Source organism: Canis lupus, chromosome 32, assembly GCF_011100685.1.
Source record: "Canis lupus familiaris isolate Mischka breed German Shepherd chromosome 32, alternate assembly UU_Cfam_GSD_1.0, whole genome shotgun sequence".
Taxonomy (NCBI): domain Eukaryota; kingdom Metazoa; phylum Chordata; class Mammalia; order Carnivora; family Canidae; genus Canis; species Canis lupus.
This window is the reverse complement of record NC_049253.1, coordinates 23,795,690-23,818,799: the sequence shown is the minus strand read 5'-3', so window position 1 is coordinate 23,818,799 and position 23,110 is coordinate 23,795,690. Positions and strand designations below refer to the sequence as shown.

The 23,110-nt window shown below is 34.5% G+C and overlaps 1 protein-coding gene across 3 annotated transcripts in view; it reads left to right on the top strand.

Annotated features, from left to right (window-relative positions):
* Window positions 1-23,110, top strand: part of GRID2 (glutamate ionotropic receptor delta type subunit 2) — a 1,471,756-nt gene that overhangs the window by 789,130 nt on the left and 659,516 nt on the right. For all 3 annotated transcript variants that reach the window (XM_038582129.1, XM_038582130.1, XM_038582128.1), the window contains exon 4: window positions 11,284-11,489. In XM_038582129.1, the coding sequence (XP_038438057.1) occupies window positions 11,284-11,489 (206 nt within the window). The remainder of the gene's footprint in view (window positions 1-11,283; window positions 11,490-23,110) is intronic.

The window sequence follows — 23,110 nt, the reverse complement described above, 5'->3', positions numbered from 1 at the left end:
ATTGTATGTAAATAATATCTCAATGAAAAGATCAGAAGACATACTAACCCATCAGACATTTGAAGAAGAAGAACGGAAAAAGGAGGGGACAAAAATCAATTTGCCTATCATAGTTTTAAACTAAATAGCATATTTGGGGGCTCCTTGGCTCAGTCGGTTATGAGTCCAACTCTTGATTTTGGCTCAGGTCATGATCTCAGGGTTGTGGAGTCTGCTTAAGATTCTCCCTCTCTCCCTCTGTCCCTCCCCTTTCCCTCTCTATAAATAAATAATGAAACAAATAAACAGGGAAACTAGCATAATTGAATCATAATCATTTAGAGATTGTAGAGTAATAGACAAAAATCAATTAGAATTGAATGTAGTGGATTCCCAGAATTCACATTTGGTAATAGATCAGAATGGCTAGAAGAATTTTTTAATTATGATCATAATACCTGAGTCCCATCACAGACTCCTGGAATCAGAATTGTTGCCATATATGCACCAGCAACATATGTACTTTAGCAATCTTCAAGTGATTTTGATACAGCCAGCTGTGCTCCTCAAAGTGGCATTTGGAAACAAGAATTTCAGCAGACCTCTTCAGCATCTTTGATTGGTAACATTGTTTCTCCTTTCAAAATATTCCAAGGGTGAGAGAATCTATTATATTTTGAATATAATATAATAAATCACATTTGGAAACTGAGTATTTCTAGTTGTCGGAAAAATTTTCTTTATATGAAACTCAAAATACTAATATTGGACAAAATGATCCATTTTCTGGAATACTATAAAATGATAATCATTTTGCTTAAAATCATTTATCAATAAGTAAAGAAAAGGATTATACTCCCTGAACTCTCCTTAGTCTTCTACTGCATAAGTACCATTTTCAACATGAGCAACTTCCCCTGTTCAATCCGTTGTGCTTTTCAAAGATTCCATTCTTCTAAATGTCTTTATCCCTATCTGTCTAGTTTTTCAGTACCTCTGTGTATGATCTGATACATTTACTGATTATACAGTAAGCTTCATTCTATCTTATTGCCTTAGAGAGAGGGGTAAGACCTCTGTCACTTTTTAGCAAAACAAAACAAACTACACACTTATACCTTGTGTTTTTTTTCTTAATTTCTGCTTTTTAAAAGTATGTTAAATTTTTATTGTATCATTCATCATATTGCCCTACACCTCCAATTTTTCATTTTTCATCCTCCATTTGCTTTGATTTCAACCAAATCTCTGGAGACGCTTGGTAAAGTAAGTGGAAAATGATATTGAGAAAGGCTCATTAAAAGCAATTGGGAGTAGTCCAGGTAGGCTCACTATCAGAGCGGTCTATGCAAGGAATTGATTGAATGCACTAGCCAATGGCTAGATTCCAGAATCAAGGAACTGACAATATAAAGAACCCAGAAAGTTATAGTAGTTAGTAGATGGTTCTTAAAGTAGAATAAAAGCAGATATATTTCTTTGGAGGGAGGATTCTATTCTGAGAATATTGATGAGAGAGAAGTTGAATTTCATACCTGGGAGAACTGAATAGAACTGATTTCCAAGTGTGACATAAACCATAAGATTGAAGCACTCTTCAGTGAATAAGCTACTTGGGCTCTTTAATTTCCTTTGCCTAAGAAAATATTGGTCCCACAGCCCAATACTGGATTTGATCTATTGACAGACCTATTAGATAAAGTTATGAAGATTGGAGGAATTAATATGATGATGGGGACCTAAGTAGCTTGTTACAGTAATGACATGGAGACATGTACTTATTGCAAGTAGCTTAGGTATCCTCTTACCATAGCCTAATCTGTATTTCAGTTTATCTATTGGCATCATTCTTAGGCAAGATAGATGACATTGGTGATTCTAAGCATATCCTTACAAAGTATTATACTAAAGAAATAGCTGTTTCCTGCTTTGTTTGTATATCAGATATCATACAAATAGATATGTATCAAATCTCATGCCCTGTTTGAATCCTTTGCTGATCCTTGAATCAAATAAATTGATCAAGTACTTGGTGGGCTCTCAATCATCAACCTAAATTATGTGGTGGGTGCATTACCTCTGAGTGAAGTATAGGCATATGTGGACACATGTGCTTCTTTTCCCAGTTTGAAGGAAACCTTGCTTATAAGAAAAATAACTATTTAAACATTAATTGAATTATTTTATCTTACTTATTGTAATTAAATTTTAAATCTTATTTTAATATTATTAGGTTGAATTATATGAAATGTATAGATTATAAATACTTGTCTATATAATTCAACATTTAAATTGCTTTTATTTTTAATTTTTTAAAAGATTTTATTTATTCATTTGACACAGAGAGAGAGGAAGTGAGCACAAGCAGAGGGAGCAGCAGGCAGTGGGAGAGGGAGAAGCAGACACCCCACTGAGCAGGGAACCTGATATGGGGCTTGACCCCAGGACCTTGAGATCATGATCTGAGCTGAAGGCAGACACTTAACAGACTGAGCCACCCAGGTGCCCCTAAAATTGCTTTTAAAACATACACTTTTAAAGTCTAGTTTGAACATGTCTTTGTTTGTTTTGGTTAAACTTATTTATGTTCTCAAACTTTCTGACATCCCCCTTAGTCCAGGATAGTATTTTTTTCATTCACAAGAGGACTTTTAGCCAAATGTAAATTTCTACTATAATTTGTCAAGCTGAGTGTTTCTGAAAATCAGAGACCTTAAAGTGCATCGGTAGGTATTGATAAAGTAAAATATCTTACAATGGAAATGATTAAATTAAATATATATTTCTCTCTGTATATAGAAATACATATTTTTGACATCCACAGGCACAAAAGCAAAGAAAAAGACTCACTCTAAGCATTACCAAATGGGTTACTTGCAGGCTCTCCTGTATTCTGAATACATTGTTTAACGATTCCAAGTTAAAAGTCAATACATAGTCAAGTGACCTGAGATATTTAAGAGCTACTGTTAAGTACATCAGTGTAATACTCTTTCCTTACAATTAAATTGCCATATGGTAAGCCCCTTTGAAATGAACATTGAACGATCATCCTCATGAATGCATCCCAAGGAATAACAACATTTATTCCATGTATCTATTGTAAGTTTAATCAAGGCCCGTAAAATGGACATATTCCTGTTAATTGATTGCAAATGTTTATAATTACCCTGAGGGTGCTTTCAAATGTCTAATGACTATAATATTATTAACAATCTCTCTAGACAGTCTTAAAGCTGTTTATTACTCATTTGGCCACTTTCCAACTTCTAGTTCTCTCATTTATTTCAATGTGCATCAATAAGCGTATAATTAATCCAAGTATCTTATTGAACTATTTCCTTTGCATTAGTCTGTATTATGTCAAGTAGGTAAAAATGATATATTGTACCACTTTGGATTTATTCATTAGTCCGAATGTCCTTATTGATCAGCATTACTGTGAATATGACTCTCATACAAAAACACTATGATCTAATGCTAAAATAGTAAGTTCTCATCAAATAGAAAATCTTAGCGATGGGCCACCATTGCTGGACTGTGTCATCTCAAAATCTAATACAGCATATGACCCTTATTTTCCAAATACACCACAAATGGCAAGGGAATACTCGGTGGAGATTCAAATCCCTTTTGAAATAAGGGTTCTAAAAAATTTTTAAATCACTCAATGGTGAAAAGACTTATTTTCTCAGAAAATGAGGTATTTTGTAGAGTATGCTTTGCTATTCAGATGTTGGGAAAAGCCATTCAGCTCAATGATGTATCTCATGGACCCAGCAACATGACATTTCTTTTTATTTAAAAAGAAAGTCATAATATTCTAAATATTAATTTAAAGCTCAGAATCCTATCATAATTTCAGAAACACCAAGTTTGGCTGAATGCAGTGCTAATCTCCTGCTCCATATGAAGTCTTCAATGCATTGTGATCAAAATGACTAAATGTGTGGAATCTACTCAAATAAGGGAGAGAGATAAGTAGATCAAAAAAAATAGATTTACAGAGACTTAGTGACAAATCTTTTCCTACCGAATTCAATATTTAAAATTTGATATTTGAACATAATGATCAGACTAAGGAATACTGTTTTATAGATTCAATAGAATGTCACTAAATTTAGTTAAATTGCAACTACACTTTGGAAAACTAGTAGTACTGTAAGATCCCTGTACTATAGGGCCTGTGTATATCATCAGATGGTTTAGATAATGAACTCGTTGAGGGCAAAGATTGTTTTTGTCTTGTTCAACATTCTCTTCTAAGTACCTTTCATAGTGCTTGACACATAATAAGCAGAGTTGATTCTGAAAGGAATCTATTTGGGTGCTGACCACTAGTTTGCAATGAACAACGGGATACCATACTACTGGTTTGGGGGCCAGTTTGGAAATGGGTTTATACATTTGATTCTAATATAGCCTGGATTTTTTTCTCTCCTAATCTACCTTAATGTAAACCATTTTTAATTTAGAGATTAAGTTTAATCTTTCATTAGTGATTATAATAAAGTCGTTATTTTATACAATTTAATTAAATAAATAATTAAGCTTCATGGGGCACCTGGTCTCAGTGGGTTAAGCACCCAACTCTTGATTTTAGCTCTCATGGTTACAGGGTCTGGAGATGGAGCCCCCACGCAGGGCTCTGTGCTCAGGGCAGGATCCGCTGGCGATTCTCCCTCTCCCTCAGCCCCTTCCCACGCTCACACATGTGCATGTTCTCTAACTAAATAAAATCTTTAAACAAAAATAAATATAATTAATCAATCATTCAATTAATTAATTAAGCTTCAATCAGCCAGTACCTCTTGGAGAATTGTGGGAAGTGGTCTAAATAGATAACACAAGTCACAAGTCAGGTGTCAGAGAAGTTGATCATTGCTAGAATATCAAGTCCTGAGAATGCTACCTAGATCAACTTTAAGTCCTTATCAAGATTTTTTTTTCATAGAAAAAGATGGCAGAAGAAAATCAGGAACAAATGGGACTTTTTTTGCTGGGTTAATAAAATCTTGATAATGAAAATGCACATTGCTTAGAAATCTGTAGTTCACAAACTGGTTTAATGCTTCACAATCCCTATTCCCTTTTACCAGAACCACCAGTAATTAAACTTTTTTTTCAGCAATAAGGTATGGTTAATTGCTACTTATCCTCCCTTAATTGCTTCCATTCCTTACCTCCATCTCTTTTATTGGCATTATCACATTAAAACATAATTACCAGTTTAAGTTGTCCTTTGGTCTACTAAACTGGAAGTACCTCAAGGATAAGAACTGTGCTGTCACTTTCATCATCAAACTATCAGATGCTTATAAAAAGATGTTATATAAGTCAAGACTCTTACTCTTGAAAGGACAGAAGCTCATTTCAAACTAAGTAAGCCAAGAGAAAAAAAAAATTGTTTGACTCATGTCATTGAGAAATCCAAGGAATAGCTACCTTGCCTCTGTTTCACTTCACTCTCGGCTTCTCTCTTGACACACCAACTCTTGTGATCCCAAAAATATCTCATTACAACTTGTGATACAAAACAGATCATTTGTGTTTCATTATCCATATATCAGATTCCAGTCCTCATTTGAATCCTGTGATTATCCCTTAGGCGAGGGACATGGCGAGCTCAAATTGACCATCCTGAGATACATGACCACCCAGAACTAGACTGTAGAATGCCATAGAATGTGGAACAGAAGGGATGGATCCAGGTTGGTTTCTTAAGTAAAAAATGAGGTTCTGTTACTTGAAATAAAGAAGAAGGAACACTGAGAAGCTAAAAACAGCAGACATCAACTATGAAATTAATTCCAAGTTAACAGGGCCATGTGGGTATCAAAGTAAGGATCCAAACCCAGTTGTCTGACATCAAGTGTAGTGTGTTTTCCATAGTAGAAAGTTGTTTCAAAAAATAAAGATGCAGGGATTTATAAAGGCAATTTATTTATAACGTCCAATTATCCTGAAAACCAAAACGATAAGTGCAGGGGAAACTCCTGGATATATTCTGTCCTGTGCCAGCCAACCCACCCTTCAAAGCTAAAGCACTTATTTCCCCATCTACTGAGAGCATTGGCAGCTGACTGCCTTCCTGAGGAATTGCCCTCTGCTGAAGACAACCACCAAACCAAAGCCTATGCAGGATGATACAATTTCTCCTTCTACTGGACCTAACTCGGGATAACTCTGAGGGCATCCCACTTCCTGGGATCTGGGCAGGTCTCTGATGGGCTGCACTACCATTCTCCCTCTGCTGACTCTTGTTCCCTTCCCTGGCCTCACAAGGGTTATTCCTCAGAGCTGTCCCTAACACACTTCCTGTTCTTCCATCCTTATTTTAGAGTCTGCTTTCCTGGAAACTCCATCTTCTAAAGTATAATAAGTTTTTCTTAGGACTGAAGGATAGTGAAAGACTAATTGATAACTGAAACCAATTAAATGTTATTGGGAAAGGTATTCATGTTTGTCATATTTCTTAATATTTTGATTTAAAAGTTTTCTCTAATTAGAATGTAATATACACTATTAGCTAACATGTGACTATCTATACTTTACCTTCCTATACAGCATGAATAGAATAAAATCATTAAGAGTAGTGACAGTATGCTAATCAAGGTTCTCTAATAAGTACCTGTAAGGAAAGCAAACAGATGAGACTGAGACCATAATCTAGGCAGTATGCATAACGTTCCAGGTATGTACATACATGGGGGAAGGGAGAATCCATACTCTTCATGGTTTTTTTTCAAAGGAATCTGTGACGTAAAGAAGTTAAGAAATTGGGGCATTGGTTCCAAAACTGGTTTCTTAAGAATCATCAGCTGAGAAAAATCTCTGTGCTTTGTCATGAGAGTTTGTATTTTATTGGAATGGAAAGGGGCTCAGAAAACTTATTTTTCAACAAGTTCTCCAGATGATTCCAAAATAAATTAAATGGACCACAGTTTGAAAAATGGCGACCTGAGGACCAAAGTATACTTCTATATTAGTTTTCTATTGCTGCTGTAACAAATGACCACAAATTTAAAGGCTTAAACACCACAAATTATTATTTTACAGTTCTGTAGGTCAGAAATCTGACATGAGATCTCAATAGACTAAAATCAAGATAGCAGCAAGTCTGTGTTCCTTTCTGGAGGTTCTTCCTGGTGAGGAAGAACCTTCCTCACCTTTACTATCCACAATTCTTTGCCGGAGTTGCCCACTCCCCTTTTCAAAGCCAGCAATGTTGCATCTCTCTGAAGTTTCCTCAAAGTCAACAACTCATTCTTCAGGAGTCAGATCTCCCTTTGACTCTCTTCTCTCTTTTTCTTCTAATTTTAAGGACTCTGTGATCACACTAGACCCACCCTAATCATACAGGATGTCTCACCATCTTCAGGTCAAATGATTAGCAACTTTAATACCATCAGGAGCATTAATTCCTTTTTGCTTAAATAATTTACTCACAGATTCCAGGAATTAGGATTTGGACATCTTTGGAAGGTAACTGTTCCGCCTACAAGTTCCTTTATAGTGCCCAGGAAAAAGGTTTTTTTTTTTTTTCCCCCTAATCTTATGTTTAATAACTCAGTTAATGAGCCTCCCACCACTTGCTATTTAGAATTTTCTGGTCAGTAGAATTAATAATCACTGGAATTACTGAACTGAAACTACGATTTAACTTTCTGTTATTAATAAATAGCACTTAGTCACACTCATAGGCCTAGAAGCTCCTTGAAGTTAAGCATCATGTCTTATCTCTTTTGTTTCTGTGATTTTTATTTTTACTTCTTGTCAAGTAATAGACACACAGATAAGGTAGCTGAAAACTTGTGATGGTTAATTATGTTCATGAATTAATAAAACCAAAGGCCCATTCTCTCTTTTAATAACTCTTTCAGAGTATCTAATAGCATGATTCAGATTCTTCTCATATTAAACTTACTAATTGCCACATATCATGGGTGTTTAGTGTTATTCTTAAACAAGCAAAGCAATAATTATTTAATTCCTGCATTCCAAGAACCCAAACTGTTATGCTTGCTATTTTGGGTAGCTACCCAACAGTAAATTTAGGCAATGATGTTCTATATTTGTGGAAAGGGGTGGTCTCTTACTAAGTGATTATGCTCTATTATTAACAATAGCAGTAACTACTATGTGTTAGACCTTACACTGGATTTTGTGCACACACGCATGCCTGTGCACACCCTCACTAATCTGATCTTTGAAGACATCTATAAAATAAATATTTCCTCATTTATAGATCAAATTGAAAAGTTTACAATCACATCATCCAGACAGTGATAACCAGAATTCAAGACTAAGGAAGCAAAGGGACAATAGCAATTTCTTTTTTATCACATCACATTTCTGGCTAAATAACAATATGCCATATCACTTAATTGTTGGCCAAAACAAAAGCTAAATAAATTCCATACATTTTTAAATCAAGAGGAAATCATTTACAAGCTCAATTTGAGCTATACTAACAAGTCACTCTCAGACTGAAACCACTTTTCTGTATGCATAGCTTGTCATCTACTGAGATTTTCTACTTCAGCTTTCAATAGATTAAAATTGTGTTTAGGATAAAATCAAAACTGCTTTCTGTATCTCACCAAGAGACACATAATCTGACCCTCCATCTCCATGCATGTTCACCTCGTTCCACTCTACCTCACTAATGTGGCTGCACCCACATTGGAATCTTTTACGTTCTTCGAACACAAACTCTTCGCTACTTTGGGGCATTTTCCTTACTGTCATCTTCTCTTCCTAGTTCTTCGCCTGGGTAATGACTTCTCATCTTTGAGATCAGTTTAAGTGCCAGTTTCCCAGAGAAAGCTTGCTTGAGTATGATAACTAAAATACATCCTCCTTGCCACCCTGTCATTATCTACCAGAGCACCCTTATTGTTTCCTTACAAGCTTTTGGGTTGATTTGTATTGATTAGTTTACTTGCTCACCATCTATCTCATTGTGGGGAAGTGTATATTCACTGTTATATTCTTTGCACCCAGCATTGTATCTGTATTCAGTAAATACTTTGTGGAACATTGTTTTTCTTTTTCTCAAAGTTAAGATATGAAATTGCACCAGAATATTAGATCTGTGAACAGAAGATTTCCTAGAACGTTAATGATCTGGAGCCTTGAGTTTTGGTCACAAAATATATCTCAATATATTACTTGTTTTGTTTGTCTTATATTTAGCTGTCCATTGAAGTGCTTCAATATAAAGAAACAACAATGACTTACAACTCAAGATCAAGGATCTGCTCTGACACAAATTTTAAAGGCATATCGGTTCTGGGATGGGCCCAGGCTTCTGTACTTTTAATAAGATTCCCAGATGATTCTGATTCATACCAAAGTTTAAGAACACTCGTTGAGTATGTTCATAGTCCTATTATAGGTCTACCTGTTTCTAACCTTTCGTTTAACTCACACGAGTATTTTATACCCTCGGGTACTTTCCAATTTGGACATTTAATGAGTACACAATTACTAATTTTTTTAAAGATTTTATTTATTTATTCATGAGAGACACAGAGAGATGCAGAGAGAGAGGAAGAGACACAGGCAGAGGGAGAAGCAGGCTCCATGCAGGGAGCCTGATGTGGGACTCGATCCCAGGTTTCCAGGATCACGTCCTGGACCTAAGGTGGTGCTAAACCGCTGAGCCACCCGGCTGCCCCACAATTACTAATTACTATGTTATTTCTGCTTTTACATTTCTTGCTCTGCTCTAGATGAGGCTTTGTTCTTTTAGGCTGCTATGATTCTGACATCCTGGGTTTATAATATAATTAGGAATAAGATAATACAAAGTGGAATTCATACAGTCATTGATTTTAAGAGTTTGAGATTCACTAGATAACATATACTATTTATAAAATCGTTTTAAAATAAAATTAATCACACAAAGAAAGCAAAGTTCTTTTTATTAACTTTTAGCCCTGCAAATATAAAATCTTATTGTGAGCACGTATCAGTTTCCAAACTTGTGGCTATTTGTTTTCTTGTTCTGTGGTCTTATATATTGCTTTTCATTGGTAATATATTGAAAAACACATGAACTAATTATTGCCTTTGAGGGGGCAATTTTATGTACATGCAATCATGTACCATTGGGAATTTCGAGATATAGTCCATTCATAGTAAGTAACCTATAATCCCTATTACTTACCTTTCACCAGTTTTTCCCTTTAAACATTTTATGCCATGGATATATACAGAAAAAATATAGTTTATTGTACAGTAAGAGCAATATGCTATATTAAGATTGTATTGTGACAGGTACATCTTCCAGCCACATTTATCAATGTTCAGATCCTTTCTATAAACAACCAATGCAGTACTAAGAAGACATATTTGTATGTCTTATTTTTACTTAAACATACATCAAAGTACAATCTGTAAACACTTCATTTAGACTGGATTTTATCCTTTTCTTTAAATACAAAATAATGGCATTTTCCTTTTTTTTTTTAATTTACATTAAATTAGCCAACATATGGTATACCATTAGTTTCCAATGTAGAGTTCAGTGATTCATCAGTTACACATAACACCCAGTGCTCCTCACATTTTTATTTGATAATCTTTTAGAACTTCGCTCATTTTGAAATGGGTATGTGAATATATTGTTAAAATATGCTTTATACACAAAGTACATTCCCCACACTCCTGAAAAGCAAACTGTCTCCTATCAAGTTCGCTATATTTGAGGTAAGGAAGTGGTACTCACAAAATAGACAAAAATGTGGCTGTTTTATTTGTGGTCGAAGTGACCTGAAACCCTTAAGTATAACTTCTCAAAACCCCCTTTCTACTTAGATTATAGATGCCAAGTTTTAGTGATATTGTTGCCTAGTTTTAGAAACATTAGTAATTTTTATTTAGATCCATTTGCCATTAATGATATTCATATTTTACCTAAAGTCAATATCACTCTTTAATGCTAAACAAAATAAGAAGTGTACTTTCCTTATCTCACATTCATTTTAGACAAGTGAGAGTCCTCTTCAACTGTTTCCCTCTACCTTGTCCTAAGACTTTTTAGAGGTGAGATCATTTAAATGCTCAGCGGAAAGAATGCAATTCACTGAACAAACAAAAACTACTACATTTTTTTATGTAAACACATTAAATCGTATTATGCCTAAACTATATTTGAGAGTCCTATCAGCTACTCAATTTGTAGTTTTAAATAGCCTACAATGATGAACAATAAACTGCATTTTGGTGTGAGCAAAGTAGCTTTTATCTCCCGTCTGTGGTCTAATTCACATTTTGATGGGCTTTTGATGTTCCTAGATATCCGTGGAATACAGGAGTTTTTGGACAAGGTGTCTCAGCAGGGAATGGATGTTGCGTTGCAGAAGGTAGAAAACAACATCAATAAAATGATCACCACTCTCTTTGACACCTTGAGAATAGAGGAATTGAATCGCTATCGAGACACTCTTAGGCGAGCCATCCTTGTTATGAATCCTGCGACAGCCAAATCTTTCATAACTGAGGTGAGTAAAAATTGTTGTGGTAGGGTGAAAAAATTAAATGCTTTGGAACAGACCTCACAGTCGAATTGAAAATTAAGAGCAGTGTAAGGGAATGAACTACACGTGACTGTCATTAGCACTAATGGAGGTAGCACACCAACTTCCTTGCTTCTTGCATTCATCCAGTTAACTGCTGAGAATGTTTGTACTTCTATATCTAAGTGCATTGACAGGATGATCTTAAGAAATGTCATTGGGAGTTTAAAAGTATTGTCGACCCTGAATTATTTTAACAGATTCAAAAATAAATTCACAGAGGCACAATTTTCCAACTAATCCTTCAATTCCTGCAAGTCAGAATTCTACCTCTGAGAGAAGATATACTTGAACCAGGCTGTCATTGCCTGCACATCATTACTTTTTCAAAAACATAGAGCCAATATACTTCCATTCTGCGAACTCTGTACCAAGACAAATAATTAAAACAGTCTGAAACTCTCTGCAAAGTGATGCCCAAAGTACATTTTATGATCCTGCATTTATGATGCTGTATCTTCAAAATTTAAATTGTATCTGTTCATTTGGCTAGAAGCTCCAAAACTTTGTAAAACTACAATTAAGACTTTTTAATGATTGGTATAACATCTTTATGTTCTAAAATGCTTGCTATTGCCTTGACAGGGTTATTGTCATTTGCCTTACTTCAAGTTTTTAATTTTATATAGTGTTAGAACTGGTCATGACATTGCATACTTTCACATGGGCTTTATAAGTAGTATTTTTAATTTTGGTGACTTTGACTAATACTTTTTTCCTCACTTCTCTAAGAAGTTTTCTTTAGCTTCCAAAGTGGTGTTATAAGCCTCCAAATTAGGGATGTGTTAGAAATTCTTTGACACTCTATAATCTAATTGGTATCAAGGAACTGAAGCAGAATATAAATCCTAAGAATAAAAATTTTGGAAAACTATCAATAATGCCACTTTTAAAACATTTTAATAGAGAACTTTGTTATGCAGTTAAGGACAAATATAGAACTTTGACCTTTTCGAATCTAGCAAATTACTCAGAGAATCTCTTTTGAACGTCTAGATTCTTCCATAATAGAAAGAATATTTCCAATTCTACAAGAGTTCATTCTTTCCTTCAAGAAGCACAAAATCTGCTGAAAAATTCAAGATAAATACCCAAATACATATAAATTGGAATCTTAAAATCATAATAATTGAGGTTGAAGGATTTATTGGTTGTCTTTGGTCAGGGATTTTTGAAATCAGAGGAGGCTTCATTGAGAAGGCACATTTGAATTAGATTTATTATCATGAGTAGGAATTCACCAAAAAAGTGTGGTATACAACAGACAAATATAAGTCCATCCAGGCACTTTCTGGTCATGTGGGGTTGGCAAATTACCTAGCATTTCTCATTTTATTATTTGTCGTCAATAAAATGAGAGTAATATATTGATTTCAACTTATTAAATGTGTAATGTAAATGAGAGATCCTATGAAATGCCTTAAAGGGGGATATAGGGGGTGACACCTAGTAAATACTTAAGACGTGGTAACTTCTAGGTCATTTTTTCTAGCGTATAGCACATGCCTGACCATAGCAGATGCTCAAAAAATACTAGGTGAACTGAAAAGAAAATCAGGATGTGCAAAGGCACAGTCCTCGACTGTATGCTCAAAACAGAGCAAATAGCTTTGTATAGATTCAAAGTAGGATATGTGAAAAAGAGAAGTGACACACACAATGTAACACATGGATAGAAACCAAATGGCAAAGGTCTGTGAGTGCCAGATAACAATTCATGTATATTTATTTACTAAGCAGTCAGAAGTAATCAGCTGAGAAGCGGGACAAGATGACCAAGGACTTATGCCAACTCATGATCTAGACTTGTATTCTGACCAAGGCCCCCTATCCTTGCCTCTGGACTTTGATACCTGTAATAATCTACTATTTTCATCTTTGTTCACAAGCATATAAAATCTATTTTTGTGATTTTCCTGACACTTCTCCTCTTTCCTCTAGCTAGCCACTACTCTTCTCCTCACTTGTATCTCACAATCACTGATTTTATGTCTCCAAACTCTACTAAGTCTTAGTCTGTGGTCTCAAACAGTGATATAAGAATGACAGAAAGCATGTGAACCCACCACCTTCCCCATCCTACACTGGCTATTTTCTCTGACCTCTGTAGTGGCTCCTGTTTTCAATTAACTGTTTTCAAACACTTTTCTGCTTGCTTCTGCTCTCCCATGGGTTCTAGGAGTATTTCCCCACTTAGGAAACAGACTGGCCCCTCAGTATCAGAAACGATTAATTCAAAAGGCAAAAAGTATGGAATTCAAATGGCACATAGCACCAAAGGTCTGGAGACACAAAGAATAGATTTTGTATGTATGTTTATATGTGGTCTTTGTTCTAGGATAACAATTGGCAACAGTAGTTTCCCAAATTTAGCAATGATGGCCTGCTTGGTTTTTGTAGATAAGAATCTGACTATCCATCTATATTTATCTGAATGTCAGCTTTCAAGGACGTTTTGCATGAGCCTGTATATGAGAAGGGCCTTGTGAAAATCAGCATGCAATTAACTTCAGTCCTCTCTATTCACTGATTCTGTATTAGCAAATTTGCCTACTCACTGAAGTTTATTTGTAACTTGAAAATCAATGCTAGGGATGTTTTCACAAGTCATTCACAGTAATGTTCAGAGCTGTGAAAACTCTGAGTTGCCTGACAGCTCATATTCCCAGCTAAGGTTGAACAAAGCTGTGTTCTGTATTCTTGTTTCAGTTCTCATACTGGAAACGAATGGCCTTTTTGCAGTTTATTTAGTGTCTCCTTTTTTTTGGAGGGGAGGGGGCATTTTTTGTGCCGTTGGCTGATAATCTCACTGTTTAAAATGCCCTCCAAGTGGAGCACTGAAAAGCTGTCCTCACTGCGATGTGTCCTACTGAGAAAATACCTGTTTCCACAAGGTCCATTCAGGCATGAGTTACCCTTGGCCATGAGTTCAATGTTAATGAGTCAACATGTTGTTTGAATGTTTGTGCTTGCCCCCTCCAAATTCATACGTTGAAATCCTGTGCCCAATGTGATGACTTCAGGAGGTGGGGCCTTTGGGAAGTGCTGAAGTCTTGAGGATGGCTTCCTCATAAATAGGGTCAGTGTTATTCTAAATGCTCAAAAGAACCCTGCAGAGCTCTCTAGCACCTTCTGCTGAGTAAAAATACAGGGAGCCTATAACCAAAAGAGGGCCCTCTTTTGCATGATGCAACCATGCTGGTACCTGACTGAAATACCAGCCTCCAGAACTGTGAAAAATAATTGTTTTGCTTTTAATAAGCTACCCAATCTGTGGCATTTTGTTGTAGCAGCCCAAATGGACTAGGACACAATAAAATGTATATATACGCAACATATATTAATCACATGTACAATATATATTAAGTATATATATTGCATATATTTTTAAGTATCTTTAAATAGAAACATAAAGAAAACCAGAGGCTTATAGGAACCAAATCCCATATTTCCCCTAAGAGCACTGGCTCAGCATGTATTAATTCCATGTTCTCATGAAATTTTCAGAACATAACTACTGGGAATGATAAGAATTGACTCTGCTTCCATACTTTTCAGCTCCTATCTCATTCCTGCCCATCATTTGACTTGGCATTTGTCAAGGATCAAAATTTCTAGGCCTCCACAGATGAGCAAGCTCTCTGCTACTGCTCCCATGACAATAATTAGTCTGTGGCTTTTCTACCATATATCGTCAAATATCATTACTTCATCTGTTTTTCTTTTTTCCATAATTTATTTTAAAAAGCTTTCCTGATACTCTTCCCTTCTTCCTCTTGGATATTGATTTATATACCTATTCAACTCCTTATAAATTATTGGAGGCTTAGGTTTTAATCTCTTTAATCTCCTTGAGTTGGAAGTTCCAGACTGTTCTTTCAGATTTTTAGTGGTCAAAACTGAACAAACATAAGGTACTTTAAGAACCACTGTTACAATTTTTAAGAGAGAACTTGAATCGTGACATTTTAGATTTGGAACATGAAACATTCTGTCCAAATTCCAAATTTACAGTTGAAAAAACTAAAGGGCTCTCTAGATCCAATCAATATTGTTCTCCAACTTCCTCCAGCGATGTTTAACACCTTTGCAGCTAGTGCGGATTGTGGATGGTAAGGGACACACACAGTTTGAAAATAGTAAAGTTGTGGGTGGGTCAAAGGGGTACGTGACTGGCAGATCTTAAGAGAAGTATTTGTAGAAATAACTTACCAAGGATTATAGAAAGGCAAATGAAGCTAGAAAGAAAATGATGGATTGAGATAAAAGGAAAGATCCAGAAAGTAAAGGTTCTGATGCGGACAGAGATTCAGTAAGCAGCTAAGAGAGGGAGGGATAGAGAAGGGGCAATTCTAGCTAATGGGAGAGGATAGCAGAACTCTCACTTTTACTGCTTCCTATACAATATAAGTGAGCATAGAAAGTTGTTGAAATATTCAAAGGAAACATTAACCTAAAAATCAAAAGAATGAATTTTAAAAAAGAAATTGCTCACTTAGCATTGTCATTTAATTGCTAACGGGAAAAATGGCCATATCAATTCTGTTTGCATCTTTTTTTCTGTCTCTGGAGCAATTATGTGGCACTGAGTTAATTATGCTCCCTTTGAAGTCTTAGAAACTTAATACATTACATGTCTACAGCTAGTGCTCCACCTCTCATTCAAGAGTTTCAAAGCGTTAAGAAAAATACTGCTGTTATGCGCAGCTGAGTAAATCAACCTGCTGTGATATCGGTAGAAAATTGTTATCACGATGTACCTGTTAGTGTCCTTGAAATTAATATGGTGAATCAGGAGTGCTTACATGGTTTGATTTAAATGTGGATCTGGATATTTTGAAAAACAACTTTTTTTTTTTTAATATAGGAAGATTTGCATTAGAAACTATGCATGTTATATCCTTTCTAGAAAGTATTCTAGAAAGTATACAACAAGCCCAACAAGCCTATATAAATTAGAATTTTTTGTCATGGCTTTTAGTTTTCAGGTTTGATAAGAAAATGAAATCTTGAAAACAGTAAGTTTTATGATGTATACGGTAATGATTATCATCTCCTATTTGCTTTTCTTCAAGTTTTCAGAAAGGAACTGTATTGTTACATGAAATCCTTTTATTCTGCAATGAGAGAAGGGTATTATCTCTTATTCCTTAAACATATTTTATGAAATAGTCTTCATTTCATTGTCCTATACCCCAAAGAACTTTGATCTTGTCAGACAACTTAAAGACAAAATTACTTATTTCAGATATATAAGCAGCTTGTCAGAAATAAGCCTTTAGGAAAGTTTAGGAAACAAGTGAAGATATCTTTCTCAATAGATACAGCAGGATTCCCAGTCATCAAAAACATAGTCTGAATATTCAAATTACTGTGATAGTTATTTCATAGCTATTTAAATAACCTAATATTTTACCAAAAAGAGAAATTATTTGGATACATTACACAATGAACAGTTTTTAAGATGACACTAGTATAATGATATTTGAAAAAGGAACTTTTGAAAGTATTTTCCCCCCAAATGTATCCATTGCATGAAAGTCTCTCTAATACTACTGTGTTCATAGATGGCTGCTATATATTTTTTAAAGTAAACTTTGTGTTGAAATATAACATACATACGAATAGTGCACATAGGTGTTGTGACTGAACAACTTTCCATGCAACCAGTGTCCAGGTTAAGAAACAGAACCTGGTGCTCCCAGTTTCCCTCCCTATTCACCACTCAGCTTAGCCTCCTCAGTGATAGCCATTATCCTTACTTTTAACACAATAAGCTAGTTGTGATTGAGTTTAATTTGTATATGAATAGAATCATACTGTATATATTGTTTTGTCTGTTTTCTGTTGGTCAACATCATGTTTATGAGATTCATCCATGTTGAAACATGTAGGCAGTTCATTCATTTTGATTACTTCAAAGAATCTAATTGTATGAATATGCCACAGTTAATATAACTTATGTTGATGATTTTTTTTCTAGTTTTGCCTATTACAAATAGTGGTTTTATGCATGTATTTTTGTGTATGTCTGTATTTTTGTTGGATGTATAATTGGGAGTGGAATTGCTAGTTCAAGAGTCACACATAAGGTATGTAATTTATTAAAGTTAGCTGATACAGCCAGTTTTCTAAAGTGTTTATAGAAATTTGATTTCTATTAACAGCAAGTAGAAGTATTTCAATTTTCCATTTTCTTACCAACACTTTGGGGGTTTTTTGTTGTTTATTTTCTGTCTTTTTTATTTTATTTATCCTGGTGGGAATTTAGCTTTAGTTTTTAACTTGCATTTTCCTGATGGAGTTTTTTTTTTAGTATATTTATTGACTTTTTTAAAACATTTTACTTTATGGAGTGCACATCCAAGTCATTTTCCTTCCCCTCTCATAATTTGTAGTTTTGTATATAATAGGGATAAGATTTCATTGTCAAATGAATATATTTTAAATACCATTTCCATTGTTTGTCTTTTTATTTCAAAAATAGTGAATTTTGATGAACATAAATTTTTATTGGTAATGTAATCTGAGTTGCTAATTTATTCTCTTTAGAGTTAGCATTTTCGTCTTTTTTTTTTTTAAGAAAACTCTTTTCTAAGGTCATAAAGGCATACTCATGTCTTTTTTTTTATTTAGAAATTTTGTTTTATTATTTACATTTAAATCTGAAGCCCATCTGAAATTAATTGCTTTACATGGTGGATGATAGAGATGGATATACATTTATTTTCTGTATGGCATCTGCTATTCATTTTGACATAGGACCAATGAGCCTGAATTAGACTAGGGAGAAGTTCCTGTGCACTTCAAGGTCCTTCTAGCAGGATTAAGAATCAAATTGATATGAAACAGATTAACAGGAAACAATCAAATTTCATTTTGTACGTCTAGGGAATCCACACAAAGATGAAAATCCAAAGACAGGTAAAATGAGGTAATATGTCATCTTGAAATAAGGCAAAGGGGGTAGGGGCCCAAGACTTCAAAGGAAATAAATGTGATTCACAGAAAGGGTGATTTACTGAGATGTAATTTCTGTATTCACAGAAAATATTTGCTAAACAAATGTTTGCTGGACTATTGAGAAACAATGGGACATAGAAGACTTGATTAAAGAGGCCTTGCTGGGGCCCTCCCTGTCTACCATACTTAGTTCATACCAAAATGTTGTTATCCGTGATGATAGCTCTCTTCCTAGAGTAGATTCTCTATCTAAATTCTTTTAGGCAGTTGTGGAGGATGGGAGTAAAGAGCTTTTCCTGACTCTGTTGGGGTTTGATTGCTTTTAACTCAAAATAATCTTCATGCCAAAGCAGCATATTTCAGGGGGACCCATTCCAACACCCTTCAATGGAAAGGAAAGTTAGAAATCCCTACCATCAGTGAATAAAATGGGAGTTCATTAATATCTTTGAAAGTATAGATCTATTATTCCTGTACCATATCTTGTGTCTTTATCATACTTTTTTTTCTCTCTAACGTGAAGCACATGATTTTAGGAGAGAATATAAGACTATATTGATGATTCATCAGAATAAGAATCTTTCTATGCTCCCATGATTATAAAAGTTAATAATGCTGGATTTTGTAATAAAAGTTTTAACTCTTTCCAAGGGCCCAGTAGACATGGATCATCAAGTAGCAGCTAGTGGCCAGTCACTCAAAAATCCAACTCATTCATATGGTTTTTATGATGACATGGAATTCTAAGAGAAAAAAGAATTTTAATTTCACTTGATTAAAATAAACAAAACCTCTAACAGGCACCACTTCATTCATGATTTAATTTATTTTTCTTGTATCATAGTTATCAATTATTATTGAACTGCTCTCAAATCTGAGTTTTTGCTTTAACTCAGTATTGTATTGAACTTGAAAGTCAGTTCTGTTACCAGTCAACCCAGAGCTTTGGATTTTTTTTTCTTTTAATGAGAAAATATCAAATTTATTTTACTTTCCATCTGACCACAATCATGTATGATAGCTCTTGCTTCTGTTAGTGAGGCCTGAAAGAGCATCAGACTTTGCTTTTCTGGTTGGAGTTCTGTTTAACTCTCAGAAGGTTCTCCTGAAGAAGAGAACTCAGAAGGGTATTAGGTTCCAATGAATCTAATCTTGTAATAAGACAGATCCAACTCACGTCTCTCCTGTGACCGCTGACTAGGGATACAGACATTGGTGAACAATTTGCTACTAATTTCTACTAGCCTAAAAGTCATTTAACAATTTTTGCCTTTGCAACATCTAATTTGCTAGTTTTCTTTTTCTGTTAGGTTTTCAAATGGATTCAACATTTTCATTCTATTCTATTTAATGAAACAAAATTAAATAAAATATCTGAACATTACTAAGGGTTGTACTTTTAATTGAAAATAAAATCACAATTGCTTCAACCTTTATAACAAGGGAATTGGAGTCCTTCTTTAATCCATTACTCATTTATTCATTAATCCAGACAATATTTTAAAACTATTCTGCACAACACAATGTGCAAAATGTTGCTGGAAATATAACTGTGAATGATATATGATTCCAGCCCACAAGGAATATATAGACTAATAAGGAAAATGTTGTAAACATAAAATGTACAAAATAATAAAGCTACTAGAAAGAACAAGCAGAAAACAGCTAAGTGATTCTCTTCAACTCCAGAAAGGTATTGCAAATAAAACAAAGTTGCTATCTAAAACTTGATGAAATAAAGTTTGGAGATAATGTACAAGATTAACCATATCTAGAAGTAAACCGAAATTTTAATTGTTATGGGAAACTGAGAAATCTTGGTTACTTCAAGAAATTGAAAGAAATTCTTACCATAACTTGATATAGTCTTCTCAAAGCATGTCTTGAATTTGAATGAATCCAGAGTGATTTTCCTGCCACAAAGTAACATGGAAAAACAAATAAACAAACTAGCAGAAACAAAGGGATTAATTATAATAGACCTAAGGATTAATTTGAAGATTAAATTACTGTCTAGAGATGAAACATATCTGACCTGGAAAACAAGACATACCAACGTATAATGGTATTCTCTGTAGTATGTGTCACACAGTTATTAGCCCTTACCATGGTCTGAGTGAAATAGTTTTCAAAATTATGCACCTCTCATTTTCAACATCACTTTTTAAAGCTAGAAAAGTGATGAACTCCTGTATTTTAAACCCTAGAGAGATATATTTGCTGCAAATTAATAAATTAACAATTTAATTACTATGCCAGTTCTTAGTAAATTTTCTTAGCATGTAAATGACAAATACATGCAAGAACCATTAATTTCCATTTCCAGATCGAAACATAGATTATTATACTCTACCCTGCTCTTCTAAGCAGCAATGGCAAATGGATCTTAGCACAAGAGTCTAAATCTATTTGCCATCCTGGGTTAGAATGAGTCAGTCTCCCAGAACTTAATCAATTCCTTAAATGCTTACTGACAAAATCAATATTTTAGATTTGTAGACTAGATTTTAAAGTATAGCCACCCCATGAAGCATTGTTGAAATGCTAGCTGGTACCACTACATTACAATTATATTTATACTTTTCTCACTGTAATATAGATAAATAAAAGGGAAATAAACTGTGTAAGCAGAGAAAATTAAGAAGGTCCATTTGATTTTTCCACTGAACCCAATTTTAATAGAATACATGAAACTGTAGCAAATGAAGATTAAAAGATTGGACTTACGTGTGTCCACCAACACTAAAATTATATGAACATGTGGGTCCATTAATTTCAAATACTAATTACTTTAGATATGTATATTAGTTGATTAAGTAACTTTTAAGTCAATATTTGAAACCTGTATTTAGGACTTGGATTTACAGTAGAAGGGTATCCTTCCATGAATGAAGGGAAACATGAATAAAGATACAGAGATGGAAATTAACAATCTGAAAGTTGGTACAGGGGACACGAGTATCTGAAGTAGAATTATAGGATCCAAAGTCAGAAAGTGGAGTATTACCAGAATGGTAGGTGAAAATCATTGAATGTCAAACCTACAATGGCAGCACTGATATGGAATTTGGATGCAGATTTTGCCTAACTAGCTGTGTAGTCCTGGGCAAGCTATTTAAAATCATTCAAATTGATGTTCCTCATCTATAAAATGGAATAGTTTTTAGATCACAGAGATTTTTGAAGACCCATATCTGGTAATATAAATACAAAATGTAGAATACTGTTCATCCTCAGTAAAAATTTAGACTTGCTCCAGAACTGTAAGTCATATAAGAAGAAAATGTAAATGATAGTGGAATTAATAGACTTAGGAATGATTGAGTATGCAGAATGAGATTGAGATGTAGGTAACAGAGGTGGACCCTATGTTTCAAGTCTGGGTCTCAAGGAAGTTAAGGTTTTGAAATCAGGAACATAAGAAGATAAACAGATTTTGAGATAATATGATAAATGTAATTTCAGTAATATATTTGATGTTATTCTGGAGCATCTAGATTGAGACATGCATCAGGTTGGTGGAAATGAATGAATAGAATCCAGCTGTGCTAAGGAAAAGCTATTGTATTTGTCAGTGATCATTAGTGTGATAATGATCTTATCAAATCTTCTTATTAAAATAGTGTGAGAGGGAAAGATTATAAAGAAGTAAATAACAAAGGAGTTGTTAAAAAATAAGTAGAGCAAGAATAGGCAGCTATTTCAAGTTTGGGAGCAAAAAGAATGGTCAAATAATGTTCAAATAATACTGTATCTTAGGAAGAAACCTATTTCAAGGAAGATTTTTTCCAAGACTATTTCATGGAAATAAGGAAGATCAGGAGGAAAGGGAGAAATTGAAGATACAAGATATAGAAAAAAATCAATATAGAAGCATTGAAATGAGTAAGATCAGTTTTATAATTAAATTATATTTTAATGGAGAGAAACTAAGGAAGTAAGAAAGGATAAAAATACAGAGCATTTGAAGGTAATGAGGAGGGCTCAATTCCATTTGGACAGAATACATATATACCAGAATCACTGGGTTCTATATATATATATATATATATAGTATTTATTTATTCATGAGAGACCCAGGGAGAGAGAGAAAGAGAGAGGCAGAGACACAGGCAGAGGGAGAAGCAGGCTCCATGCAGGGAGCCTGATGTGGGACTCGATCCTGGGACTCCAGGATCACACCCTGGGCCGAAGGCAGGCTCCAAACCGCTGAGCCACCCAAGGATCCCCAAATCACTGGGTTCTAATTAGTTTTCTGTAAGTATTTAGTAGACTGGACGCAGAAACAGAAAATAAATGAAGTAAAAAGTATGGTTTACCCAAGGAAGAGGGCAGGCCAATGTGCAACTATAGAAGAATCAGGCTGCCTATGGGGACTATAATGCAGACAACCTAAGGGATGCTGGGAATCAACTGATTTCCAGCATGAAACCTATTTCCTAATGTGAGCCTCCAGTTTTAAGGAAAATATATACTAGCTTTCCTTATATTTTGGTTGTACCTACATAATATTTCTAGACTTGAATTTATTTTTTTAAAGATTTTTATTTATTCATTCATTCATGAGAGACACAGGTAGAGAG